Source organism: Bemisia tabaci, chromosome 2 (genome assembly GCF_918797505.1).
Source record: "Bemisia tabaci chromosome 2, PGI_BMITA_v3".
Lineage (NCBI taxonomy): Eukaryota > Metazoa > Arthropoda > Insecta > Hemiptera > Aleyrodidae > Bemisia > Bemisia tabaci.
The window spans coordinates 33347939-33373986 of record NC_092794.1 but is presented as its reverse complement, the minus strand read 5'-3'; the positions used below and the strand labels follow the sequence as shown (position 1 = coordinate 33373986).

At 39.6% G+C, this 26048-nt stretch overlaps 1 protein-coding gene across 7 annotated transcripts in view; it reads right to left on the bottom strand.

Annotated features, from left to right (window-relative positions):
- CysRS-m (cysteine--tRNA ligase-like protein, mitochondrial) overlaps positions 1-26048 on the bottom strand; it is a 158660-nt gene that overhangs the window by 32949 nt on the left and 99663 nt on the right. For 5 of the 7 annotated variants that reach the window (XR_011899298.1, XM_072297180.1, XM_072297178.1 and 2 more), the window contains 5 exons: positions 15725-15861; positions 12011-12136; positions 5834-5932; positions 4627-4731; positions 466-645 (listed from right to left, as the gene is read on the bottom strand). Coding sequence is in view for 5 of the 7 variants with exons in the window: in XM_072297180.1 (XP_072153281.1) it covers positions 466-645; positions 4627-4731; positions 5834-5932; positions 12011-12136; positions 15725-15861 (647 nt within the window). In the remaining 2 variants the exon portion in view is untranslated. The remainder of the gene's footprint in view (positions 1-465; positions 646-4626; positions 4732-5833; positions 5933-12010; positions 12137-15724; positions 15862-26048) is intronic. The other 2 variants (XR_011899299.1, XM_072297179.1) reach the window with 1 other exon arrangement.

Genomic DNA, 26048 nt, shown 5'->3' with positions numbered 1-26048 from the left:
AAAAAGAATCGTCCCCTACTTGCCGGCAACCCCACGGAAAAACCCTGCCGCTTGTGGCAGGGTTTTTTTCATTTGCTCTACCTGTTCAGTTTTCAAGTTATGAAATGTCACGTATGGGACTGCTTGTGATTTTAGCCTAGATTTATCAACATACATTTTTGTTCTTAGATTACGCGACTTTAACAGTTTCGCAGGGGAAGGCATTTTGCCTTTAGCTGAATTTCTAAAATTTAACAAAGCTATGTGAGGATCTTGCTTTGATTCTACACATTTCTTTAACATTTTCTTCAGGGTTTGAATTGTTCTTTCAACTAAACCATTGGATTGAGCATACTGAGGGCTGGAAGTTTCAGATTTTATTAATCATAGATTACAAAATTTAATAAATTCCATAGAATTAAATGGAGGCCCATTTTCAGAAAAAATAATTTCGGGAATTCCATTCCAAGCAAATATAGATTTTACCTGTGTTATGAGGCTACTGGCCTTGGTATTACTGATTTTTGCTATTTCTGGATATTGAGAACAGTAATCCACTATCACTATGTACAGATCTTTGTTGAATTCCATATAATCCATGCCTACTTTTTGATAAGGATAATCTGCAATTTTGTGGGGAAGCAGGCTTTCTCGCTTATTGTTGTTCTGAAACATATTACAGATATTACAATTTTGTAATTTTTCTTTAATTTCTTTTGACACGTTCGGCCAGAAAATTAGACCTCGGGCTTGATTCAGTGATCGCTGTATACCAAAGTGACCTTCATGCACAATTTCTAGCATTTTCTTTCTTAATTCAGATGGAATTACTACTGCTAAGTTTTTATGGAGAATAGCATTATGGAATGACAGTTCATCTCTACAGTAAAAATAGTGCTTTAGCTCACCTTCCACTTTATCTGGCCACTCTGATCTACAGAAATCATTTACTTGCAAGAAAATTGAGTCATTATCATACATTGATCTTATTTCATCTATTTTTTCCTTTAACATAGCAAAATTTTTTGTTATTAGACTTGTGTGTAAATTAGTTTCACGCTCAATTTCTTCCATAATTTCAGCTCTATTAATTACAGCTCTTGAAAGGGTGTCTGATACATACATTTGTTTTCCAGGTACATGTTTTACTTGAATGTTACAGCGCAACAATTTTAGTCGAATTCTTTGTAGAGTTATGGGACATTTACTAATTTCTCTTTTTAACAATGTAATTAATGGCTTATGGTCTGTTTCTACAGTAACTTTCGACATAAACAAACAGTCATGAAACTTTGTACAACCAAATAAAATACCTAAGCATTCTTTTTCAATTTGTCCTGCTTCACTTTGAGCTTGTGTTAGTGTTGAAGATGCACATGCGATTGGAATGTTATTTTGCATTAATACTGCTCCTACAGCGTCTTTTGAGGCATCAACATTGAGCGTTTTAGGTAAATTTACATCGTAGTACGCTAGCACCGGAGCTTTCGTTATTAAATCTTTAACTTTATCAAATTCTTCCTGATGTATTTTTTCGCACTTAAAATGAACTGTTTTCTTGAGCAATTTATGCAAATTTGGGATTTCTAATTGAAGATTTTTAACAAAACTGGCAATATAATTTATCATCCCTAAAAACCGTTGCAGCTGTTTTAGTGTTCTGGGAGGTTTTAAGTTTTGGATTGCTTCAATTCTTTTGGGATCGACTTTGGCGCCACTTTTTTACCAAACATGACCTAAAAAATCTAAACTGGGTTTTGCAAATTAACATTTTTTCAAATTAAATTTAAGACCTAGCTCCTCTGCTCTCTTGAGCACTCTTTTGAGGGTCTCATCATGTGTATTCTTATCTCCATAAATAAAAAAATCATCAATATAAATAATCAGATTTGGAATGTCTCCGAATAATTCATACATTTTGCTTTGGAACATTTCACTTGCACAAGTAAGACCATAGGCAAGCCTCAAAAATTTGAGTCTCCCAAATGGAGTGGCAAAGGTTGTAAGTTTAGAGCTTTCTTCGTCTAATTCTAGGGCCCAAAAGGCTGATTTCGCATCCAACGTTGTGAATACAGTTGAATTTTTTAATTTTGCTTTAACATCATCTAATGTTGGAATATAATGTTTTGGCGTTATAATTTCTTTATTTAAGGCATGAGGATCTGAGCAGATTCTTACTTCTCCATTCGGTTTTGACACCATTACAATAGGATTTACCCACTCAGTAGGCTCCGTTACTCTTTCAATTACTCCTAATTGCATCATCCTTTGCAGTTCTTTCCAAACTCTCCTACGCAATTTATAGGGAATTTTTCTCGGCGGCTCAGCTGTCGGTTTCGCACTATCATTTATTTTTATTTTACACTTGCAATTTTTTATGCGACCTATTCCTTTAAACACTTCAAATTAATGAACTATTGATTTATATTCATCCGCAATTACATTAACTTCCTGCAGTACACCTGATTGCTTACAAGTTTTATAACCTAATATTGGGGGTGTATTAATTTCCGCCACAATAAATTTAATTACATGGGCTTTGCCCGATTGCTCATTAACACATTTGAGATTGCACTCACCAACGACTTGCATTTTTTCTCCAGTAACTGAAGTTAATTTGACATTGGTTTTAAGAATAGGTCTTTTGCCTTTTTTTCTTTTACTTACATTAGCAGGGATTACATTCGCTTGGGCACCTGTATCAACTAAAAAAGTTGTATAGTAGTCATTGACATTCACAATTACATACCACAGATCGTCCTCCTGCTTGGATTCAATCGCACCAATGAATACCTCAGGACCATCATCTTCCGAATAGTAATCATCGCTATCAGTCGACTCCTCATCCACCAGTCTCACTTTTCGCTCAGCATCCTTGCAAACTCTTGAGAAGTGATTTGACCCATTGCAATTGTCACATTTTCTCCCAATGGCAGGGCACCTTCCAGAAATAACCACATTTAACTTAATTTCTAACTTTAAAACTAAAATAAAATTTATAATTAGGTTTTAGCTACTTATAGTAAATATAATACATATTTGTTCTTAGTTAAATTTGGCAAAATAAATTTAAACAACAGTTTAATTTTAACATTAGTTTGGTATTTCCACAGTTTTTGCACCTACTGTAGTTTCCCGTCCTTCTCGAGTCATCGGCTTGCACCTTAGAAGAACCGTACCGCCAATTTGATTGTCCCTTGTGCTTCGGACCACTTGCATACTGCTTTGCACTGTTGGTAGTTCTTCGATGACTGCGCTGCTCTGCACTTTGCCTTGCATTATCTTGATAACGTCTGTTGATCTCTCCAACTACAGGTTGATTGGCATTCATTTCTTGCACCTGACGTCTTGATGCATCAAACGTTTTGATGGCATTCTCCAACGTCTTATCCTGCTTCATCAATACTTGGATTCTCACCTCTTCAAACTTCGGCATCAAATTTGCAATCATAATCGCTTTGACAATTTTATCCCTTTGATTGTCTAGGTTACAGGCCAGGCTTAAATTCTTCAAATTAGTGACAAACTCGTCCAATGTCTCATCTTCTTTTTTTCTGGTTATTAATTTGTATAAAGCCATTTCCACATTCTTTTCTGACTTGAAGTGTGCATCAAACAGTTCTATGAGTTGCTTATGTGTGAGTTCGTCGTACTTCTTATTGAACGATGCATATATGCTGTATGCGTTATCCCCAAGAAATTGTAATAGCAAACAATTTCTTCTTGTGCCTGACTCTCCGTCACACGTCGTTTCACACATTAAGATTTCAAATTTTGCCTTCCAAACCTCCCAGCGTTCCGCCTGTTCGCTCCAGCCACAATCTCCAGCGGCTTCATCTTGGCAGATATTGCTTCGGTTGATCCAAGGGATGCTGCTCCTCCACCGGTCTCACCATTTGCACTTGTATTTGGCATTGCTCTTGTTTGGTGTTGGCACACGATTCTTGAAACTTTGCAGGATTTGATTGATGGCACAATCTTAGGCTTCGATGGTCGTCACTGGCACATGGCAGTTGCACTCGCGACTTACGATTTTTCCGTAACCGTACTTACTTTAGCGATCGCGGAAAACCATCGGTTTTCGGCACCAAGTTATGTTCGATAAGATGAAAATGAATCAACGCACTTTACGGAATTATAGATTTATTCATCGTTACTCACGAACAAGCCATTCTAGCTGCAGCTGATGATAAAAAACCGATAACAGATGGATGACCTAAATTGGATAACCTTCACCTTGCGCATGCGCACTATCCTCTCAGGTGTGGCATTGCAGTGATCGCCAACCTGACTGCACTAATACTATACATTCACTATTACAACAGATGTCATGTCACCAAACAAACGCGGGATCTTCGAGGAGTTGCATAGACCTGTCGGGCAGAACTATCCGCGTCAGAAAGTACGGATTCTCGGATTGTCTCTTTAAAAACGACATGCTTGCCGAATACCGCTCACGCGAGGGCTCACCGAGACGAACGAAAACGTGCTGGGACGTTGCAATGTGGCCCAAATACTCTTCATAGCTCCTAGTATCACCTCCTAGCGACGGAACTTGGGAATTTTCAAGGGTTGTCAAGTTACCTCATAATTCCGTTTTTTGTCCCTTCTCGTATGCTTATGGATTTAAAAAAGGAAAAGACTAACCTCTTTTTCTTTCAATGCTGCAATTGCTACCTTCCTAATCTGATTGCGGAATGCCACTGAGGTAGAGACGACATCCTCCATTAGATTTAGGGAGCTCTTCGAGACCTGGAATTAAAAGCCAACCTATCATTTCACCAGAACAATACCTTGTGCCTGATCTTAATGATCAGCAATATTTCTCGAGAGCAATACTCCTGCTTAACCTACATAATGGAGTTACTGCCAGATTATTGTAATTTTCAGAAAATACATATCTTGCGCGGTAAAAGAACCATAGACGTACCTACGTCATTTTGCTAAAGGGGCCTGGCACCCCTACAGAGCCCCCTTCAGAGGAGGATCCGGAAGACCTCCCCCAGGAAATTTTTGAAATTTTAAACCTGTTGAGACGCATTTTCAGGCTTCCGTGACATCCATTTTAAATCAGTCTCTGCAGAAAAATAAGGTTTTTTTTTTTTACTTTCAGCAAATAATACTTTCGAATTGTTGAATTCAATAGATCCAGAAGATTGTTGCGTTTTCAATTAAGACTCTATGTTAAGAGAGAAAATCATCCTCCATGAAGGCTTTTCCCCGTCATCCAGAATTTCTGGGGGGGGGGGGCGGCAGATGATCCTATTTTCAGTTCTAAGGGGAGCCAGCTCCCGCCCTAACACCCCCCCCCCCCTTCGTATGCCCATGAGAATAACATGGTTAAGTTTCATCAACAGATCAATGATTTTGAATAACCATCTTTACTGCCTGCAGAAAAAGACACAAATGTGTGTGTGTGAGAGAGAGAGAGAGAGGAGAGATGGAGAGGGAGAGGGAGGGAGAACGGGGAGAGAGAAACTAAAGAGATTTGGCTAGAATTTTTGCTAAGCAAGAAGGAAGGAAGCTAAATTTAAATTGAAATCGATGGAAATTTGGTTTGGATTGGAAATTAGAAGCAATTTTGAATTATGTAGGCATCTTTGTCCGGAGAACTGTAAACCTCTATGGTACAGGAAAGTTATTTGGAAAAGCAAGTGGGAAACAAATTGCCACCCGCGATTTCATTGCTTTTTTGTGATCGGTTGGGTGAAGAGAGGCTGTGAAAAAAAGCTCCATTCTGAAAGGCGTGAGAATTCCCCGCCCTCCCTCTCTTACGAGGGCAAATTTTCATTCATGGTCCAAATGAAAAAAAAAAAATTCTGACCGACGAACTTAAAATAATTTGAAAACAAACCTGGGTTGGTTCATAATCGACTCCTAATAGAGACAGAGTCTTTTTTACAAAATTAGCTACGCACGCTACAGCAACAATGCCTTTTGATTCAAATGGCGACTGAAATGGAAAAAAAACAAGATTATTCATAAAAGGAACATGCAAAGAAAATGATGAAATACCATCTCCGAAATCCGTTCTTGCAATAGTAATAAATGTTTTCAAAGAATTCTGATCAAGCATTTTGATAGAATAACCTCTTACAAGTAATCAAATATCTTTCAAATAAAAGTTTTTTATATTGCATCAGTTTTTAACTACATCGAAACTTAAACACGTTGGGAGTGAAAAGACGGCAATGCTGTCAGAGTCTCGCAACAAAACGACTGCTATCGGAATGGGCAGGACAAACTATAATCTCAATGCGCTAAAAAACGCTCAAAAACAGATTTAATGGAATGTGTCTTAACCGTTTTTTGAGTCAAAATCGATAAATTTAATATGGATCATTAACTTCATGTATGATAAAAGAAAAACAATTTAAAATCACCGTGGAATAGTCAATAACAGATTCAATAGTCGGGCATGTATTTTCTGACCCACTAGTTACTGTTGAAAAATTCAACCCGGGACTATGCAAGTCAAATATTAAAATGAATGATACTCTTTTGCCACCTCACTTGGACATAGGTTTGATAGCCCCCTGGAGAACAGATTCAATCAGCTTCCTCTAAATGACAGTGGTGCAGAATTGGTGAAATTTCCCTCTATATATATTAATTACGAATGAACGATACATGTTTTGATCATCCACTACAACACCATATCACTAACACCAACAGTAGAGAACAGAAATCTATGACTGACAAGATTATCGGTAATCGGCAGTTACATCCGCGGCACCTACTTGATATTCGAACTTTACCGTCGGCAAACGCCGGTTTAGATCATGGTCTGGTTTAGCGGGAGCTCCGACTAATTTTAAATCCAGTCCAGACTCGTTCCATGGTAGTCGAGAAATTGTAGGCTGAAAAACTGATAGACCTGCCTATTATAAAAAGCTTTACTGCTCGAGGCTTCGCAGAAAGCTGGAAAGTCTTCTTAGTGATTCTTCAACCGTCCAGGAGCTTTGGCAGCATATAAAGTCGAAGGTGTTCGAGGCAGCGGAAGATGCCGTCGGTTGGCGGAGAGTGAATAAGAAATGAAAGAATAACTGAATACCGTGGTTTTGCGACGAGGTCAAAGAAACAGCGATGACTAAGAGAGGGTCTTGCCTAACGTATAAGTCTAATCTTACCCCTAAAGAACTTGAGAGATATAAAAGAATTCGCAACGCAGCTAATCGAGACATGAGGCAAATTAAGGAGATTTACTGAAAAGGGTATACTAAAGGCTTTGAACGCAGTTTCTATGGAGCTCAGCGTTAAGTGTGGGGCACACTTCGAAACCGGGAAAAGGAGATTTTAGAATTTATGCGTGTTCAGCAGGTGGATAAGGAGCAGTGGTTGAATTATTTTTCCAGGTTATAAGGTGAAGTCGATGGAGACCCCAACAATACTGAAGAATTCAGAGATGAGGATGATTTGGATACAACTCTGGATATGGTATCAAGAGGTATCTAGCGCCCTGCTAAAAGTTTTATTTGAAAGTTGGCATGTAAATGGACGATTTACTTAGGATTTGGCATGTAAATAGCCCACTTGCATGAGATTTGGCATGGAAATCGGGGTGAAATGCATGGAAGGCGGGATGTCTCCATGAGACTGGCATGGAAATCTTGACTACTTCCCCCCACCGGCTGTTCTTTAGTATATGGGCTGCTGAATTTCGGGATGAAATTTGGAGGGTACTTAGGGCACTAATAGAGAAAGATAACTGTGAAATTTCAAGTGTCGGAAATGAATATTCAGAAAATTACGAGCTTTGAAAGTTTCAAAAATGACATGCGAATTAACCGTATATAACTTACGGGTGATCGTCGTCTGCGTCTCGGGATCAGTAGCGCTACCTCTCGGGGGCTGGAGAAACTACTTGTGACGCGCGAAAGTAACATTTTACGAGGCCACTATTAAATCACGATTTTATTTGGGGGGGGGGGGGGGTCACTGTTGGTTCATTGAAAAGATGAGAAAAAAATATGACTCGATAATATCAAATAATATATGAAAAATATGAATGAGAAAATTGAAATTTACTGGAAAAAAATTAAAATTTACTTTTTACAGATAAAACAAATAGTTTTCCTTTTTAATACTTTAAAAGTTTACACAAATGGGGAAATCAATAAACATCTGCGATGTTTTTCAACAGTTGGATGAAAGGATCGGGATTTAGTTTCTTCTGGTTTCTGTGCCACAAGTATTCACAGAGGTGATCAGCAAGTTGCTCCTTTTTGGCACCTCCTCGGGCTAAGCGATGTCTAAGTGCTCTCCAGCCACTTTCGACATTGTTAGTGTGGGTACCTGATGCGGATACAAATTCCTTCGAATGATTAACCGTTTCATGATAGAATCCATCATCTTTCAAAAAACTGTATGCAGCCCATCCGTCCGTATTAATTTCGGTTCCTTTGAATAAAAAAAAAGGAGGGAATTTATAAGAATGAAAGAAAAAGATCCAGGAAATATTGAACATTATTTAAGATACAATGTATAACAACGATGGGGGGGGGAGTAGAACTTAAGGCTACTTAAGGTTAAGTTAGGTATGGTTAGGTTAGGTTAGGTTAGGTATGGTTAGGTTAGGTGAGATTAGGTTAGGTAAGGTTATGGTAGGTAAGGTTAGGCTAGGTTAGGTAAGGTTAGGTTAGGTAAGGTTAGGTTAGGTTAGGTTAGAAGATTATTATATTACCTTTTTTCACGTGTTTATTTATCAAAGCTCGCATCGGCGGTGTATCTCTCTTATTATCGGGACAAATCTCAAGACGATAATCTTTTGTGTCCCTATCAATGAATCCGAGAATCCAGTGTCCATCTACGATTCGACCTCTATGGTATTTTCGGCGGCCTAACTTCATTTCGTCGATTTCGACTAAATGGCCGTCTCCACCGATTGGACCCTCGTCTTCGTAATCACGATCTAAGGCTAAGCAACAAATTTCTCGGCAATAATTATACCAATCCGCTATTGTAGCGTCGCTTACTTCGGTGTCATCTTCTGCTAGTGCGCATTCGCATTCGCGTTTCGCGTCTTCGTATTTTTATATGCGAAACAATATGTAATTAATATCGTTTTATGAACGCCTAATTCCGCGTTATCAAACCATAAGCCTTTAGCACGGGATCTGCGAATATTATTGCCGCGTGATACGTGACTTTTTTGGCATCTGAATTCGCCTATAATTTGCGATCTTGAAAAATCAAGTTTCATATCCCCCCGACAAAAAGGACATTTCTTTGAGCGTTTGATGACTGAATGTTCTAATAAAAATTCCCGATTCCTCAGAACTCAATATTTCACTCAACCGTAATAAATTTATCGGGCGTGACTTCGACATGTTGATACACGGAAACTACGAAAGAAAAAAAGAAAGTGTTAGATGATTATCAACAGATAATTAATTATCTTTTCCTTACTTTGTTTATCTCACCCGCATGTAGGGTCAGTTAATACCATTAGGGTGGGAGGGGTCAGTAGGTGCTTCGTACGTATACTTTTCATAAGAGAGATCACGAGATCGCGCTTCTTCGGTTCGAGCGTGGTGGTGACATAGCGGCAGTTGCTGTGTGTGTAGTTCTCGTCGATGAGCCACGACGATTTGTGTGTTATTTTCGAAACTTTCAAAGCTCGTAACTATCTTAATATTCATTTCCGACACTTGAAATTCACAGTTATCTTTCTCTACTAGTGCCCTAAGTACCCTCCAAATTTCATCCCGAAATTCAGCAGCCCATATACTAAAGAATTTCCCATCCACCTTGCATATATATGAAGTAATTGCAAATTAGAAGTAAATGGATATATGATGGGCGTTAAAGTATGTAGGAGTATTGCTGACAAGTGCGCAAGTGAGGTCCGAAGTGAAAGACTAGGCACTGAAAGCGGCAAAAGAGTTGCTGGCTGCCTCAACAAGATGGTGTGGTGCAGTAACTATATGACCAGGTAGGGTAAAGTTAGGGTCTACAAGACCATCGTTAGGCTACTGCGAACGTTTGCCACAGATACTAGGGTTGAAACAAAGCGAACCAGACAATAATTTCGCACAGTTGAGATGAAAGTTCCAAGGAGGGACACTTTCGGATCGCTGGACCAGCAAGTCCATCAAGGATGCTTCTGGCGTGCAAGATGTTGCCAAGGGGACCAGTGTCAGACGAAGGATGTGGTGGGAGCATGTTGACCAAATGGAAAACGAAAGACTAGCGAAAATTGATGACCAGACAATCCTTAGGAAAAAGATTGACTGAACGACTGCCTATGAGATGGGCACAAAACTGGTTCTCTTCTTCACAGGATGGATGAATATTTTATTGCAGCTTTCATTGATTTGGCGAGTCTTTTATATTTACAGATTTACAATTTTTAAAATATTTATGATTAGGGCCGTGCGAATAGTGAATTTTCCGAATAAAGCGAATAGCCAATAATGTCAGCAACTATTCGGGAATAGCGAGTAATTTAAGTCGATTAATCACAGCTACGAATAGTGAAACGAATAATTTGAAATGACTTTTGCAAGTGTAAAAATTCGCAAATATTACAAAAGTCGAAAAATAAGTGTGATTAATTTTTTTAAGAATTTTTCATTTGCTCATACACCTGCACAGAAAACAATGAAATGCTATGATACCAGCCGAGACTGTTAAGAATGTGTTTGAAGATCCCTGGATGCTGGCTTGACTGTCCCTGCAGTTACGTATGCATTTCCGTACGTAACTGCGCGGGCAGTCAAGCTAGTATCGAAGGATCACCAGACACATTTTAGCATTTTACTTTTTTCGGTGTGAATGAAATTGTGTTCATGAACTTTTTTTTTCCTATTTCAGACATTTCTGTGTCTTTCAATCCTTAATTTGGGCTCTTTGCTTATTTACATCTTCCCTTCTATCAATACTTCAGCTAGATATTGCTATTAATTTAACTTTCAATGTGTAGTACTCTTGCAGCAACCAAGATACGCGGGCTAATCGCAATCGCACTCGCTGTTCGTAAACTCGGCAAAGTCGATAAAGATCAAAGGAGATCCGCCGTTCCCGATCTGCCGTGCTAAGGAAGAATGCCGAATGAACATTCGAGAGTTGCCAATTTCCCTTGATATGACATGTATTTTTGACGCAATTTAAGTATATTTTCCCTTGAAATTTTCAGATATTTAAGATCAAATTGCGTACATACTTGTCTGAAAATTTTGGAAAAAATATTAAGACTTTTCCTAGTAAATTCGGTTTTTATCGACGGAAATGTGGAAACGTCTGAAGGTTCATCCGGCGTTCTTCCTTAGCACGGCAGCGATGTCTCGGATGAAAGGGGAAGCTTTGCGCGGTCCTTGCAACGTTTTACGATTGCCACTTGGAAATTCGTTATTTTTGATGGCGCGAATATTTGAAAATTCGTTCCTCGTGAATATTTGAAAATGTCAGTTCAAAAATTCACTATTCGCGACGGCGGCGCGATTATTCGTAATTTGCGAGTAGTGCGCGAGGCAGACGAAGCGAATAGTCGAAATTGCGATTAGTCGCACAGCCCTATTAATGATTTAATGCGATCGGTACTAGAAGGCGTGACAAATATGGCTTTGCGCTATGCCCTAGTCACTCGTAGAAGTAGAGAAAGAAGAAGAAAAGCTTTTTTGACGTCAAAGTAAATTGCATTAACTCTGGAGGCAGAACAGGGTTCATATGAGATAAAGTCAGTGAATAATAACGAGTTTGTTATTCTTCATATGCCTGGCATACATGAAAGTTGATAGCAAAAGGTGTAATTTCTTACATGCTTATAAGTTAATTTAAAAAGAACTTTCACATATATTTTTACCCGATCATTTGAAATGGCTATGGGTCTGTAGTTAGATACCTCTGATTTGTCACCTATCTCGAAAATTGCGATAACGAGAAATTCATGGGTATTTGACTGGTTTTCGAGCCCCGCCAAGTTTTTGCAGACTGTTGGAAAAATAGGTAAAAGTTTAACACAAGAGTGCATTTACAGCCGGTCACAGTCTTCAAAAAAGTTGTCCCGTAAAAATTAAATAACAGGACTTACAGAACTTTCTGCTTGAATCATATTATTTGTGAGTGAAACTATATCTGTCAACAGCGACATTGCACGGACTGTATTAAAATCATTTGCTAGAGCTGAGCGAACGTTTTCCTCTGTTTCTTGCAGGGCCTGAAAACAAGAAATTAACATACTGGAGTACTATGGACAAAATTATGGAGTTTAAAAGGTATTTTAATATAGTTAACTTAAAAATCTCCAGATCAGAATCGTTAGACAGCAAACGGCAGACATGTATCCATGCAGGAATCAAGGACCCACGGTTTCATCTTTTACTTCCCAAAATTAGAAAGTAGATTATGCTGTGTTGATTTAGTAACCGATACAACTTGACAGTCCCGCCATTTTTGACAGAGTCCAAGTGCAAGAAGCCGAAACTGACTTAAATAATATCTTGGTTATTGACACCAGTAACTTGATATTGAATAAAAAATTTTTGAGCCAGTGCTGAAGAAGGAAGTTTACTGCACATATGAAAGCAGAGACATTGAATCACGTAGACCGTGCATCCGGCTTGGTTTTGTACAGATGAAGCGTGAGAAGTTTCTCGGAACTCCATGATGGGCGGGCGGGGAGGGGGAGAAGGCGTGTATCTTAAGCACGAGGAGAGACTACGGAGAAGCACTGGAGAATTCATTCGCGCGGTCGGTTGTTCGCGAATAACTCGTTTTGAGTCCATTTTCAGACAAAATTCAAGCGGACAAAAGTTTTGGAGCATAAAATTTTGCAAAGAATTGCAAAGTTTTACTTTTCCGAACTTATGACCAACCGAGAAGAAAGCCTCGGAATCCGACAAAAAATCACTGGCGTAGCTACTACGCATTCGTAATGTGCGCAATTGGGACACATAAACTCATCGATGCGAAGTTGGTGCTGACGCTCATCGGTTGGTGCGTCATGCGAATTTTTAAAAGTTGTCACGCCTTTTGTGACACAGGGTGCACTCTCTACATGAATCAATGTTTTTGCAATACAGTCGCACTTACAACGCACTCTGGCGCTCTGCGACATCCAGACGTCACAAGTCACCTATCTTCTCAAAGGTTTATACCGGGTGTCCATAAAGTAACTGAAAAGTGGGTATAATTTTTGAACAAAAAAAGATAGAAGGTCGCGGTTTGTGGCATTCTTCATCATTCAAAAGGGGAAAGTTTTCGATGGGGGGCTTTTCTCGGTGGACCCCCCTGGGGGGGCCCCAGGGGGGGCAACTTCAAAAATTCAAATGGCAACCCTCATTTTTTTAGACATGGTTAAAAAGAACTTTAAAGGACAAGAAAAATGGCGCAAATAAAATTAAAATCGGTTATTTCGTTCCAAAGTTACAGCCGGTCAAAGTTTTAAATTGACCACTTTTCAAAAAATCGCCGATGAGCTCCAAATTATCGGAAAAACAAAAACAAACCAGGAATGAAAAGTTTGAAAAGTGCTTTTTAGGAAGAGAAAAAACAAATGACGTTTTCACAAGTCTGGATGGCACTGTTTCAAAATAAAATTTCGGAAAATTCAACATGGCGGCAAATTTGAGGAACGCAAAAAATGAAAATTCCAGAAACCGTTATCTTTCAAATACCCTCTAGTTTAAGGAAATCAAAGGTATCAACTTTTATTCCTTTATTTGGCCAAGTAAGAGCAATAATTTGCTGACTTAAAAGTTGTCAAGCAGGGCGCCTTCAATCGTTGGAGTATGCGACATCACAGGATTACTTAATCCTGTGATGTTCTGTCGAAAAATGAAGCCGATGTGAAAATGCGCTCCTCCTTTGGGATACATTAGGAATTTTTAAGGTCCTCCTCCTCAAATTTAACGAGAAAAAAGAAGAAAAGTAAAATTTAGCAATTTTTACCCACAAACTTGGCGAGCCAAAAAAACATGATCTATCCTGGTGGGGTAGGGGCGGTGGACAGTTTTGAAATTTCTCTCTCTGAAAATTAAAAATCCAAGAATAATTTTAATTCTTTAACTCCTGGCACTCCAATTTGGCAAGGAGGATATCTGCTACGCTTCCAATTTCGAAGACGCCGTTCTACTCTTGATTATTATCTGAATTGAGATTATCTTATTGACAATCTCAACCTTACGATTTGAGACACCAATCTTTTCGGTAACATCTGATGCACTATCTGATCGGTGACACGGTGAAGCGTAGCAGTTATCCTCCTTGCCAAATTGGAGTGCCAGGAGTTAGAGAATTAAAATTATTCTTGGATTTTTAATTTTCAGAGAGAGAAATGTCAAAAATGTCCACCGCCCCTCCTTAAACTAGAGGGTAGTTGAAAGATAACGGTTTCTGGAATTTTCATTTTTTGCGTTTCCTCAAATTTGCCGTCATGTTGAATTTTCCGAAATTTTATTTTGAAACAGTGCCATCCAGACTTGTGACAACGTCAGTTGTTTTTTCTCTTCCTAAAAAGCACTTTTCAAACTTTTCATTCCTGGTTTGTTTTTGTTTTTCCGATAATTTGGAGCTCATCGGCGATTTTTTGAAAAGTGGTCAATTTAAAACTTTGACCGGCTGTAACTTTTGAACGAAATAACCGATTTTAATTTTATTTGCGCCATTTTTCTTGTCCTTTAAAGTTCTTTTTAACCATGTCTAAAAAAATGGGGGTTGCCATTTGAATTTTTGAAGTGGCCCCCCCAGGGGGGTCCACCGAGAAAAGCCCCCCATCAAAAAATTTCCCCTTTTGAATGATGAAGAATGCCACAAACCGCGACCTTCTATCTTTTTTTGTTCAAAAATTATACCCACTTTTCAGTTACTTTACGGACACCCGGTAGGTCAACTGACAACGTAGCATCTCTTCCTTAATGCCTTGCCATTATCCCTTCATGGAACGTCCCCGTCCCTTTTTTCCAGGCGGTACTCCATCCAAAACTTGTTGAGACAATCTCTCCTCCGACATTCTTGGCACATGTCCATACCACATTAATGGCCTAGGCATGGCGTCAAGCACCATATCACTCTTAACCTTCATTACCTGGCGAATTCTTTCGTTACGGGCACGGCCCCGTCTCGAGATGCCAGCAGATCTGCGCCAAAAATCAATTTCAGTTGCCCTCAACATATCTCGCGTTCTTCGTCAAAGGTTACACTTCACTGCCAAAGAGCACGATACTTTTCTTGATGGAGTCATAAATCCGGTGGTTGTTCGCCTCTGGGATGCTCTGAACCCAGAGCATCCCGTTCAGCATCACGATGGCTCTCCTCCCCTGTATGATCCTGTCCTTAATCGCCCGATACATCTCTCTATTCTTATCTAACCAAACACAGAGATACTTATACTCTTCACAATCTTCGATGGGCCGTCCATCCTAAAGCTATATGCTTTGCCGTTGATGCACCCACAACCAGCTCCTCTGTCTTGGACACACTAACATCCGAGCCCCATTACCCTTATGCTTCTACCGACTTCTTCATCCTCTTCATCTTAAGCTTTTATGATCTGGTCATTGGCAAAGTAAAAAGTATAAAAAGTCTGCCCATCAGGGAGTGGAACGCTCATCCCGGCAACCTTCCTTCTCCATTCCTTCGACACATGTAGGGAGCTTAATACCTTCAAGATTCATGATGAAATTTTGTAACAATTTGTGTGGATACTAGTACTTTTAAAGAGTTTCACATGCCAACTATTCCTAATATCGTAGAATAATTCTGGAGGAGATTTTACAGCTAAAATCATATTGAAAAATTTACAAACCTTAAACAGTTTCACTTCATCCACATTCCCTTGATTATGAAGAGAGCGAATGAAGTCCGATGTATTTTCAAGGAATGTTCCAAATTTTTTTCGCAATGAGATGGCCTTATTCATAATATCTGACTCATATTCTAAACCTGTTAAGAGAAACACAAAATTACAGCTAAATGATAAGGTTTGTACCATTATTCTTTAAATGTTCGTAACACCTAGCTAGTTACCATTATTTTACTGGCAGATGAAGAGAGCTCATCTTTTAGAACAATCCAAAGATTCGTCATTTTTTGAGTAATCGCTTTCTTAGATTCCGCAGACCCTCAAGAGTGCAGGTGCTAAGTTTCAGATATCCATACATATCAGCCACTTTCATGGCGGTCTTTGGCACTCTACGACACTCAGCCGCCAAAGGCCCCTATTCTCCCATAGTCCTTCAAGGAGTTAGCGCTCCCTCATTTTCTCTGAAACGCCTTTTCGCTTCCTTTCACTGGGCATCCTCTTCGTCTCTTCTGAGGGGGAACCCTATCAAGCATTTTCTTTGGCAGCCTTTTTTTCCGTCATCCTGTTATTAACATGACCATACCAGACAGACTGTTTGGTCATAACGTCGAATACGATTTCCTTTTCGACTCCCATAATCTGACGCACTCGATCAGTGCGGACCCGATCTCTTCTAGAAATTCCAGCCGACCTTCTCCAGTAATCCACCTTCGTTGCTCTTAGCACAACCTGTGTCCGTAACTCCAGTCCATATGTAAGAATACTTTTGAATAAAACGTTGTAAATTTTCATCTTGCTCTTTTTGGGAATCCTCGGATCCCAGAGGAACCCATTTAACATCGCTATGGCCTTCCTCCCGTGGGTGTTCCTTTCCTTAATAGCTTGATCCGTCTTCCAATCCTGGGTCATCCGCACCCCTAAGTACTTATAGTCCGCACAGCCTTTGATCTGCTGCCCCTCTTCCAACTCAATACTTTGCTGATCACCTCCCAAAGTTAGTTTCTCAAATTTAGATATGCTGACTTCTAACCCCCACTTCCGATTCTCCTTTACCAAGTTTCGCATTATGTACTCGGCGTATCTTGATCTTGGGCGATCATTACTTCGTCATCACTAAAGCACAGACTAAAGATAGTTTAAAAGTCACCCAAGGGAACTCCCAGCCCAGCACATATTTGCTTCCAATATATTAGCACATAATCAAGATAAAATTCAGATATCCGACATAATTTTCCATCAATATACGAACAAAAAATCGAGTTAGATCTAAAAAAAAGCGGATGTCAGAATGCGCTTCTCATTTAAATACGCCACTGCAGCTCATGAATCTCATTTAGGATGGTGTACATGATTACACTAAGATAGTAATAAGATTTGATAAGGCCTGCTGTATATAGGTCTGTAAGAGACGGCACCCTCTTCCCTATTTCCATTTTTTCAGTTGGGTTACCAAATAATGTTTTTTTCCTCAGAGAATAATTCAAAAAGTCAACGGTAATCTATCTATACTAGTGAAATAGAATTGCATTAATTGACTGATGTATCGACGGATCGCGGAAACGTCGATTGCTGGACACTGAGAGCCCGCACGAGGGTCCCTCTGGAATCCTAGGCGCCTGGTAAGGGAGGATTTCGCGATCCGCTCGGCACAGCGGGGTAAAGACCGTTCTAGTGTTACGTCGCATTTCGAGGTATATCGCGATTTTCGGCCTGGTGCCCTAACCGAGATTCGGTCGGTTCGATTTACGTGGGATTTCCCAAAAGGAACGGAAAGTCAATTTTCAAACACTGACTCTGGGTAGTTTCAGACAGTTTCTGCCGGATTTTCTTGCGATGATGAGTTCTAAACATCCTCAAATGTACATACCTGGTAATAATACCTGGTAAATCCCCGATATCACATCACATACATTAGTTATACTCAATGTATTGAAGCAAGTCCAAAAGGGAGGTTATGTTACCCCTTCGTTTACATTAGTAGTAGGAAAATGATGACTTGAGCACAGTTAAATATCCAACAGCGTTGCATGAAGGTGCAGAAAAATACGAATTAAATCACAATGTTGTATAGTGATTATTGTACTATATGGCAACTATGTAAAAAAGAAGTATTATATGTTATCCCCTTCAATATGCGGGTTATGCAATAGTGTATTCTTAAAAATGGCGATTATTCAACAGCGATGCCAGACGGTGCACATAAATAAATGATTTATTTATCGGTGAAATTTTGCAACATCGAATTTTAGTGTTGCCTGATGGTTCAAAAAATTAATTAATTTTTCAATACAATGTTGTTAGATTGTGCAATAAATTCGGATTTTTAAAAATTTTCGGCTTCGAAAGACCGTCTTCTCCAGTATGAGTCTGGTATTGGAGACTGGAGAAGAGGGTCTGATTCGGGAAATTAAAAAAAATTTCGGAAAATTACCCTCCTCCGATCCGCCGCGGACCGATGCGATTCTTTTACACTATCGAGGATCGGAAAACTGCGCGGACCGAATTTTGATACGACTTTTTGTTTTCGAGATTTCGGACTTGTAAAATTTTGGCGGCATCGATAGACCGTCTCCTCCAGTATGGGGCTGGTATCAAGGACTGGAGAGTAGGGTCTGATTCGAGAATTTCAATTTTTAGTGTATCGGAACCTTGTGTTTTAGGATGAGCAACTGGGATTGGATATTGCAATGTTCAGTTTGATTAATTAATTTTTTTTTTTTTTTTTTTTTTTTTTTTTTTTTTTTTTTTGTGTGGAAATATACTGTTACAGTTTTGTATACTAGTTATACGGAATCCTTACTACCGATCCAACTGTTGTGACTTGCGTCCAGACCCAACCATTTGACAAAGGACTGGTTTTTCTTGCGACGCAGAATTTTCTCCACCAGGAACGTATCCTTATAGTTGGTGGGTTGCAGTTCTTCGCAGTAGAATTTTCCTTTGATGATCGTATCGTGCGCGTCTTTCAGATCGTACGTGATCGGAACGGTCGGATTGACGCTGACAATCTTGAAAATTTCCGTGCTCCAATTCGGTGTGTATCCTTTCTCGAACATGGCTTTGAGTCTCGAGATCCGGACGTGATCACCGACTTTCAGTTTTCGTCTGGCCAGACGTCTCTTTTCGATTTTACTCAGCAGCGGCCCACGAAGCTTTTACAGGATCATCGGTACATCCTTTTCGGTAACATCAATTGGTTTCATTCCGATGGTGCGATGAACGCTCCCGTTATATTCACGGATGAGTTTCGGTAATAGATCTACCCACTTGTACGATCCTTGCGCGCTGAACTCTTTCCACATCTTCGTTTTGAGCGTTCGGTTGAATCGCTCGACAATAGAGGCTTTGGTTGTCGAGTACGAGCTGTACATATTAGTGGAGTTGCTAATGTACAAAAAAGATGATTTGTCTGCAGTATTGTGAAAAAAGTGTATTCGATACATCAATCTCTTCGTCTTGATACGTAGAATCAGATTTTCGATGGTGTCAAGTTCAAAAATCAATCCGGCGCCCCCCCCCCATTCAAGATGGCGCCCAAAAGGGGCGCCGGGGGGTTGAAAAATTATAAATTTTCCTACAGAGTCGACTGAGGTGTCGATTCATATGTAATTTTAGTCGTAGAATCCGAATTTCACATTCAAAAAATCCTCCGACCTAAGGGGGGGGGGGGCCTCAATTCCAAGATGGCGGCCAAAATGGGCCCCTTTGCGGGAAAATGGCCGTAGATGGCTGTATATACTGTATGACATATCCGCAGATAGGTTTTCTGGGTCGGGAATAACGAATATGAAGTCAGAAATTGTGCTAGACCCTTCGGGGAGGCTCAGGGTGCCCCCCAAAATGGCCGCCGGGGGTCCAAAAATTTTGAAATTCCTTAATACCCCGAGTGGGATGTCTATTCATAGGTAATTTTGGTCGTAGAACACGAATTTCACATTGGAACGGTCATCTAGTCTGAGGGAGGACCCCAAAATCCAATATGGCGGCCAAAATTGACTTCATGGTGGGAAAATGACCATGGGTAGCTTCATACGCCGTATGAAATAGATGCCAATAGGTTTTATAGGTAGGGAATTTCAAATATAAGATAAGAAATTGTTCTTTGCTCATCGGGGAGATGCAGGGGGTGAGGAGTGTAACGAAGAATTTCATTCTCCGTTTTAAGTTTTTTAAAATGAACAGCTGTTTGTTACACGCGAAGGAAGGAGTGAGCCATGCAGAGCGGCGCCCGGCGCGATCAGCTGATGCCGGAAGATAAAATTCAAAAAATTGGCCTCCGGCCAATTTATGCGCGGCGCAAGCATGTGGCGCCGGCATGTGGGGGGGGGGGCTTCGCCCCCATCATGGTGCGAGAATCGCACAACACTTTCTCGCTTTTTCGGCGCTCCGCGCCGGCATAGACACTTTTACTGGAATATTTAGAAAAATACTGCCAATTTTACAAAATCATAAAGTTTGATTGGAATTTTGATCGCAGGATAATAGTTATGAAATTTTTATTCAAACCACTGAACTTTATTGTAAATGTCTTCGCGATATGTGATGAATTCATATATTCGGACTCGACTTGTTGATTTTATGAGGCATCTTCAATTAAATATGTAATTGATTAACAAAGTCTCCTGTCAAGGACGGCGATCCGTAAAAATCTTAGCTTTTCTACGATTCATTAGGATCCATTAGATTCATTGACATCATACTTCAGATACGATTTTATATTATTATCTCTCCTTAAGCACGGTCAAAAGCCATCAAATATCTACTTTAATGGGTAGAATGACTATTCGATGTTTAAATAGTCTTAAAACTAAACGGTTTTCGCTTAGCACCTCCCAAATTTTAGATTTGGCGGGCGAATCTACCTGCTGGAAGGTTCACCACACGCCCGCCAAGAGCGCCATCTCCTTACCGCGTATCCCCGTAATTCAAAGCGAAAACAATAGAGAGCGCCCTCCTTGCTGCTGTCGACAAACGTCAACAACCCTCAGGTTATAACAATTATAACCTCCTTTATTAACAAGCATTAAATCAGTCATATTTGTGCCGAATTATTATATTATATTTGTGCTTAGTACCTCGTAAAAAGGAACCGCAAAAGATGGAATCTGCCGGGATTCTAAATTCATTAACAACAAACATATTAGTTTTTAATAAAGATCTAAGTGTCAGTTCTTGGCGTTAGCTTGATGATTCATACTACCTTTGTAATGTGAGTATGTACCTAATTAGTTGTCTAATTTTGCTTTGTGTATACCTACGGAGTAATTTTGGAAATAGTATATGATGCATTATATAATGCATTTGAATTCCTAGGTTTCACCTGACTCAAAGCGTTTGCTGCTATTATCTAGAAGCGTTCCGACTCATCTATCAGAGAATTGAGCGTCTCCTATCGGCCCCTCTGCAATTATGAGATTAGTCTAAGAATCCTCTAGGAACTTAAATTAATGACTCAGATGGTGCTTTTGAGCCAACTTTCAAAGAATTAAAGGCATTTTTTTCAAAATCTACAGTCCATGAGCTCTCCGTGTGACCGAAGTGCTCTCCTCGCTATATGACGCGTAACCCTTCAATTTTTAGTTTAGTCCAAAGACCTCATAGGAACTTACATTATTGAACCAGGTGGTGCTCTTATGCCAACTTTCGAAGAAATGAAAGGCATTTTTTTTCAAATTTACAGTCTTTGAAAATGAATTGTTTGTGTAATGTTGCGGAGCAAAGTGCCCTACTTTTGGGCCTCGTAATCCCTTGAATTTTGAGTTTAGTCCAAAGATCTTTTAGGATCTTAAATTAATGACCCAGGTGATGTGCTTGATGCCCAATTTTAAAGAATTAAAGGCATTTTTTAAAATTTACAGTCCCTCAAAATGAGCTTTCCGTGTGATTTTGCTAAAAATGGACAATTGAGCGTAGCCCCCCCAAATTTTAGCGTACCTCAAAATCGTTGGACGTGCATAAGGAGACCATGGATATGGTGTCCTGTGCCAATTTTGAATGAAATCGAACAGATAGATTCTGAGATATCGCTGTGGACAGATTTGGGGGACGCCACACGGACGGACACACATTTTTTCAAGTATGGTTATTTTTACTCCTGGGACCTTAAAACGTCTAGAAATGATGAAATTTCAACTTTTTTTTCTTTTTTTCTTGGAGGATGACAATACTTCCTCTCTACCCTATGGGAGCGAGAAAGTAAAAAACAAATTGCTCCTCCTCTCTTTTCATAGCTCACACACACATACACAAATTTCCTGTTTTTGAACTTTCCAAAATTGTACGTTTTACTAAAAAAAAAAAAGGGCACTTTTCCAAATTTTAAATATTTGAACGCCTGGGCAAAATTTTTTTAAGCTGAACTATGTAAATATCAGGTCAAACTTTAAATTTCATGTATCAAAATTTTCAGTACAAATGTGAAGATCGCATTCCAAGAACTTGGAAGCGATTTGATGGGCTCATGAGCCAAGATTTGTATAAGGTACCCTCTCCTTCTCGGAGGGTCATCCTCTCTCAACCCTCTCGCCCTCTCTCTACTTTCTCTCTTTACTTTTGGGACTCGTAAGTGCACGCTCTGAGTAGCATTTCGTCCTGCTCTGCTATACTCTCATTTTTCCTCTGTTATCTTCCTCCTGGCGCTTGAAGAGCACGCTCTGAGTTGCATTTCGCCCAGCTCTGTTTCTCCTTACCTGTCTATCATCTCCTGTTCCTAACGAGTTTTAGCTGTGAGACCTTGAAGTGCACGCTGTGAGTAGCATTTCGGTTATTTTAACAAAATTTTTTACGTTTGTTATTATTTATTTATCTCGGGAAAACCTAGAAGTGCACGCTTTGAGTCGCATTTCGGCTTCCTTTTTTATATTTTGTTGAGTGTAGGGTCCTCACAAATTTAGCTAATTAAAAGACATTCTTTTTGTAAATAAACCAAGAAATTTGAGACACGAGATTTTTTGATCATTCTTCCCCTCTTTCAAACTCATTTTAAAATTGGCGCCCGAATCCAGGATCCCGGCGAGTTCATTCCGGCAACTACAGTAACGTTGGCTTATCTTATACCAGAGGACGTATATGCCTCTGAAGAAACGGGATTTGCCTCGTTACAAGGAGGGGGCCCCAAGGCCTTCTCCTCTCCCCCTCGAAGCTTAAAATCCTCCATCGAGAGGCTTTAAAATTCTGAGTAAGTAATTAAAATGAATGTCAAAACAGACATGGACAAGGAACACTGAGCCGCTGAGATAAGTTCTAGAAGAAAATAGGGTAAATCGCTAAGGAGCAATCGCGAGTTGGCAGCCCCCTTCCCCCTGTGGACTTGAAAATTTCAATGGTTTTGCCTTCTCATTATTTTTATCGGTCATGAATTCATTTTGACATTCCGAACTGCCCATCCACACTCCGTTCTTTGCCATAAACCTTAAATGGCCTAATGAAAACATGAAAAAACTTTTTAAATATTCCTCATTTCTAGAGAATAGGGTCTTTTCCATTATAAGAACAACAGCCCGATTTCTTTTCAAATGTTTAGGAAATGAATAAACAATTTATTATCAATACAGAAGGAACACAAATTACAAGGAATGAAATAGACCAATTAATTTTTCATACTTAAAGGAGCCCCTACCCTTCGAGCATGCTCCTGTATTGAAAAGGAGTTTTCTTCCCGTAAATCTGAGATAATGATTTTTGGATTGTGGAAAGCTGAACTATTTGGAAGTTTTGTAGGAAATTACATAGGAAATTAAACGCCAAGTTCACGGTTAGCCAGTTTCCTGCAATATCTTCATCCTGAAAAAGTCGGAATTAGGAGTCAAGAGTTTCGTTTCTGGGTACTGCAAGTCGGCAAAACTACCGAATGTTCATCACAAACTTAGTGCCTAACTTTCAGCACTTTTGTCGTATTGCGGAAGCTGGAACCAAAAATTACAGTTCCAGGTCGCGAGTTTTCCAGGGTGCGGGTGCTTTTGAAAAATGTTTTATAGTTTTCAGATTACCATGTGAATGAGCAAAGGGGCACAAAAAACTTCCTTTTTAGGGGCACAAACAACTTCTTTTTCAAACTAAAAATGAATTGAGATATTGATGCAAAATATTTCATAAATTCAAGGATTATTCTAGGAGTAGCCGTAACTTTCCGAAAGTATCAATAAAACAGGCATAGCACGACAGATCATTCAAACCTAAATTCATAGATTGAAAAACACTGGCCAAGCAGTTCATGCTTCAAAGCATTGAATCAACAAACAGTAAAGTTTCTAAAGTAGGTACTTTAATTAAGGAGGTTTAGAAACCCAAGATATTTCCTCTACAGCCAAAAGTGAGTAAATGAAAAACCATTGCAAAGTACTTAATCAGGCAAAAAATTTCGAATGCACAATACAAGAAGTGTTCGGCAGTATCTAAATCCCGAAAAGCTTGGCAACTGCGGCCAAAATTAGTGGTCCCAGCTGCTAAAATTCGTTAAAATTGCCCAAAGCCCGGCATAGCTATGCGTAGTTTTTGACAGTGTTACCGAATTTTGGCCGCAGGGATCAAAAATCTCGGCCCCAGTGGCCGAGTTTTTCGGAAAAAGGATGTTACCGAAAATGTTTTGCCGCATGGGCAACTTTCCATAAGTAAAATAAAATTAAGACGGAGATGTACGCCCTAAAAAAAAATCCTAAAAATTTAAAATTGAATGGAAAATTTGTTTGTAAGAACAACCATAATATATAAATATGAATTTGAATAGATATAACTCCCTTTAAACACATTAAAATAAATTAAGTTACATTTCACTGACCAGAATGAAAATTTAATTGACATACATATAAGACAAAAATAACGCCTCTCTGTCGTGTGAAGAGTCACTATGTGTCAGTGTACATTGTTGTACTTTCTCCTTCATCTTCGTATTCTTCTTCAAGGTCGAATTTTTCGCAGAACTCTGGAGGTAATCCAGAGTTGTTCGTAGTAAAGGTACCTGAAGGCGAAGTCGCCTTTGCACATCTCGGTACACTTGAGACCGTGCGTCTGACAAGTGTAAGGTGGTGCGCAACTTTTTTGTGCACATTTGCACGGACATAGCTCCATTGCTCCATAGCTCTGGAACTTATGCACTAAACAATTTTTCTTAGGATTTCATATTGACTGACAATGAGTTCATTATGGACAAAATCTTTTTTTTTTTTTTAGTTAAACAAACGTTGTTTTACTAGCGTTAAGTTCAAGTTAAAAAAAAAAGATAGTGAAACAACGTTTGTTTAACTCCAAAAAACAGGTTTTGAGTACAATCCGCAAGAATTTAACGCAAGAAACCAAGTGTTGTTGACCAGAAACGACGCTTCAAGTCAAAATAATATCCCAAGAAAAAATGTTTTGAGTGTGGCCCAGTGCATACGACTTAACTGACTTTTTCTCCAATATTTTTCCTGCCACAATCCACATCTGGATTACAATGCCAGGGGATGCCTAACGTCTTGATGCAAAATATGGACGCCTGGAGGTGAGCTCTAAGAAACACACGGTCCGTCTAGTCAATGGGAGGTTTTCATCCTGGTATTGTTTCTTCGAGAAAATCCACTACCTTGCTTCTTCTAAATCTCTAAGAGCTGTTTTTGGAGCACATCGTTGTCGTACCAACTCCTTTAGGTGTTGTCTAATCTCTTCGGCGAGAGAAAATCCGGAGCCCAACTTCGCGAGAGCTTCCAACACGTTATTGCTTGCATTATTCATTTAGGTATTCCACCTTGTCAGTTAACCTTTATTTATGAAAGATCCGGCGATATCGGCACCTGCAGGAGCGTGTAATTCAAGAAGAGTGGAAGCTTTCAAAAGACGGGGTACGTTTCAAATTGGGATGAGATCGAGGAACTTTTCACGACTTTTAACGATACGATTCGGATATCGACCCGAAAATAATCGGCCTGCAGAATCGATAACTTGACAAAATTCACTTAACGATCGACCACTCAAAGTCGACGTGATTATTTTGCCGCATTAATCGATATTGTTAACAGGATAAACGGTTGCGACGTTGCAGTCGTGCAAACTAATAATCAGCCTATCACAGACCGTCTAATGGTCACGTGATTGGCCGACAGCGCTGCGGCTTGGAGCCGTTGCGGCGAATTTCAGAAATAACTCAATTTTGAGGTTATGTTTACATGGATACGGAACGATAGCCCGGGGGCAACCTTTAGTTAACGACGCATTTATCGACCGATATGGCGAAAATAATCACTCGGTTCTTGATCATGGCGATAACACGACTTTTAACGATACGACTCGGATATCGACCCGAAAATAATTGGCCTGCTGGGCTGTAGTGTTGGCCGGGAAATTCTCTTTTACC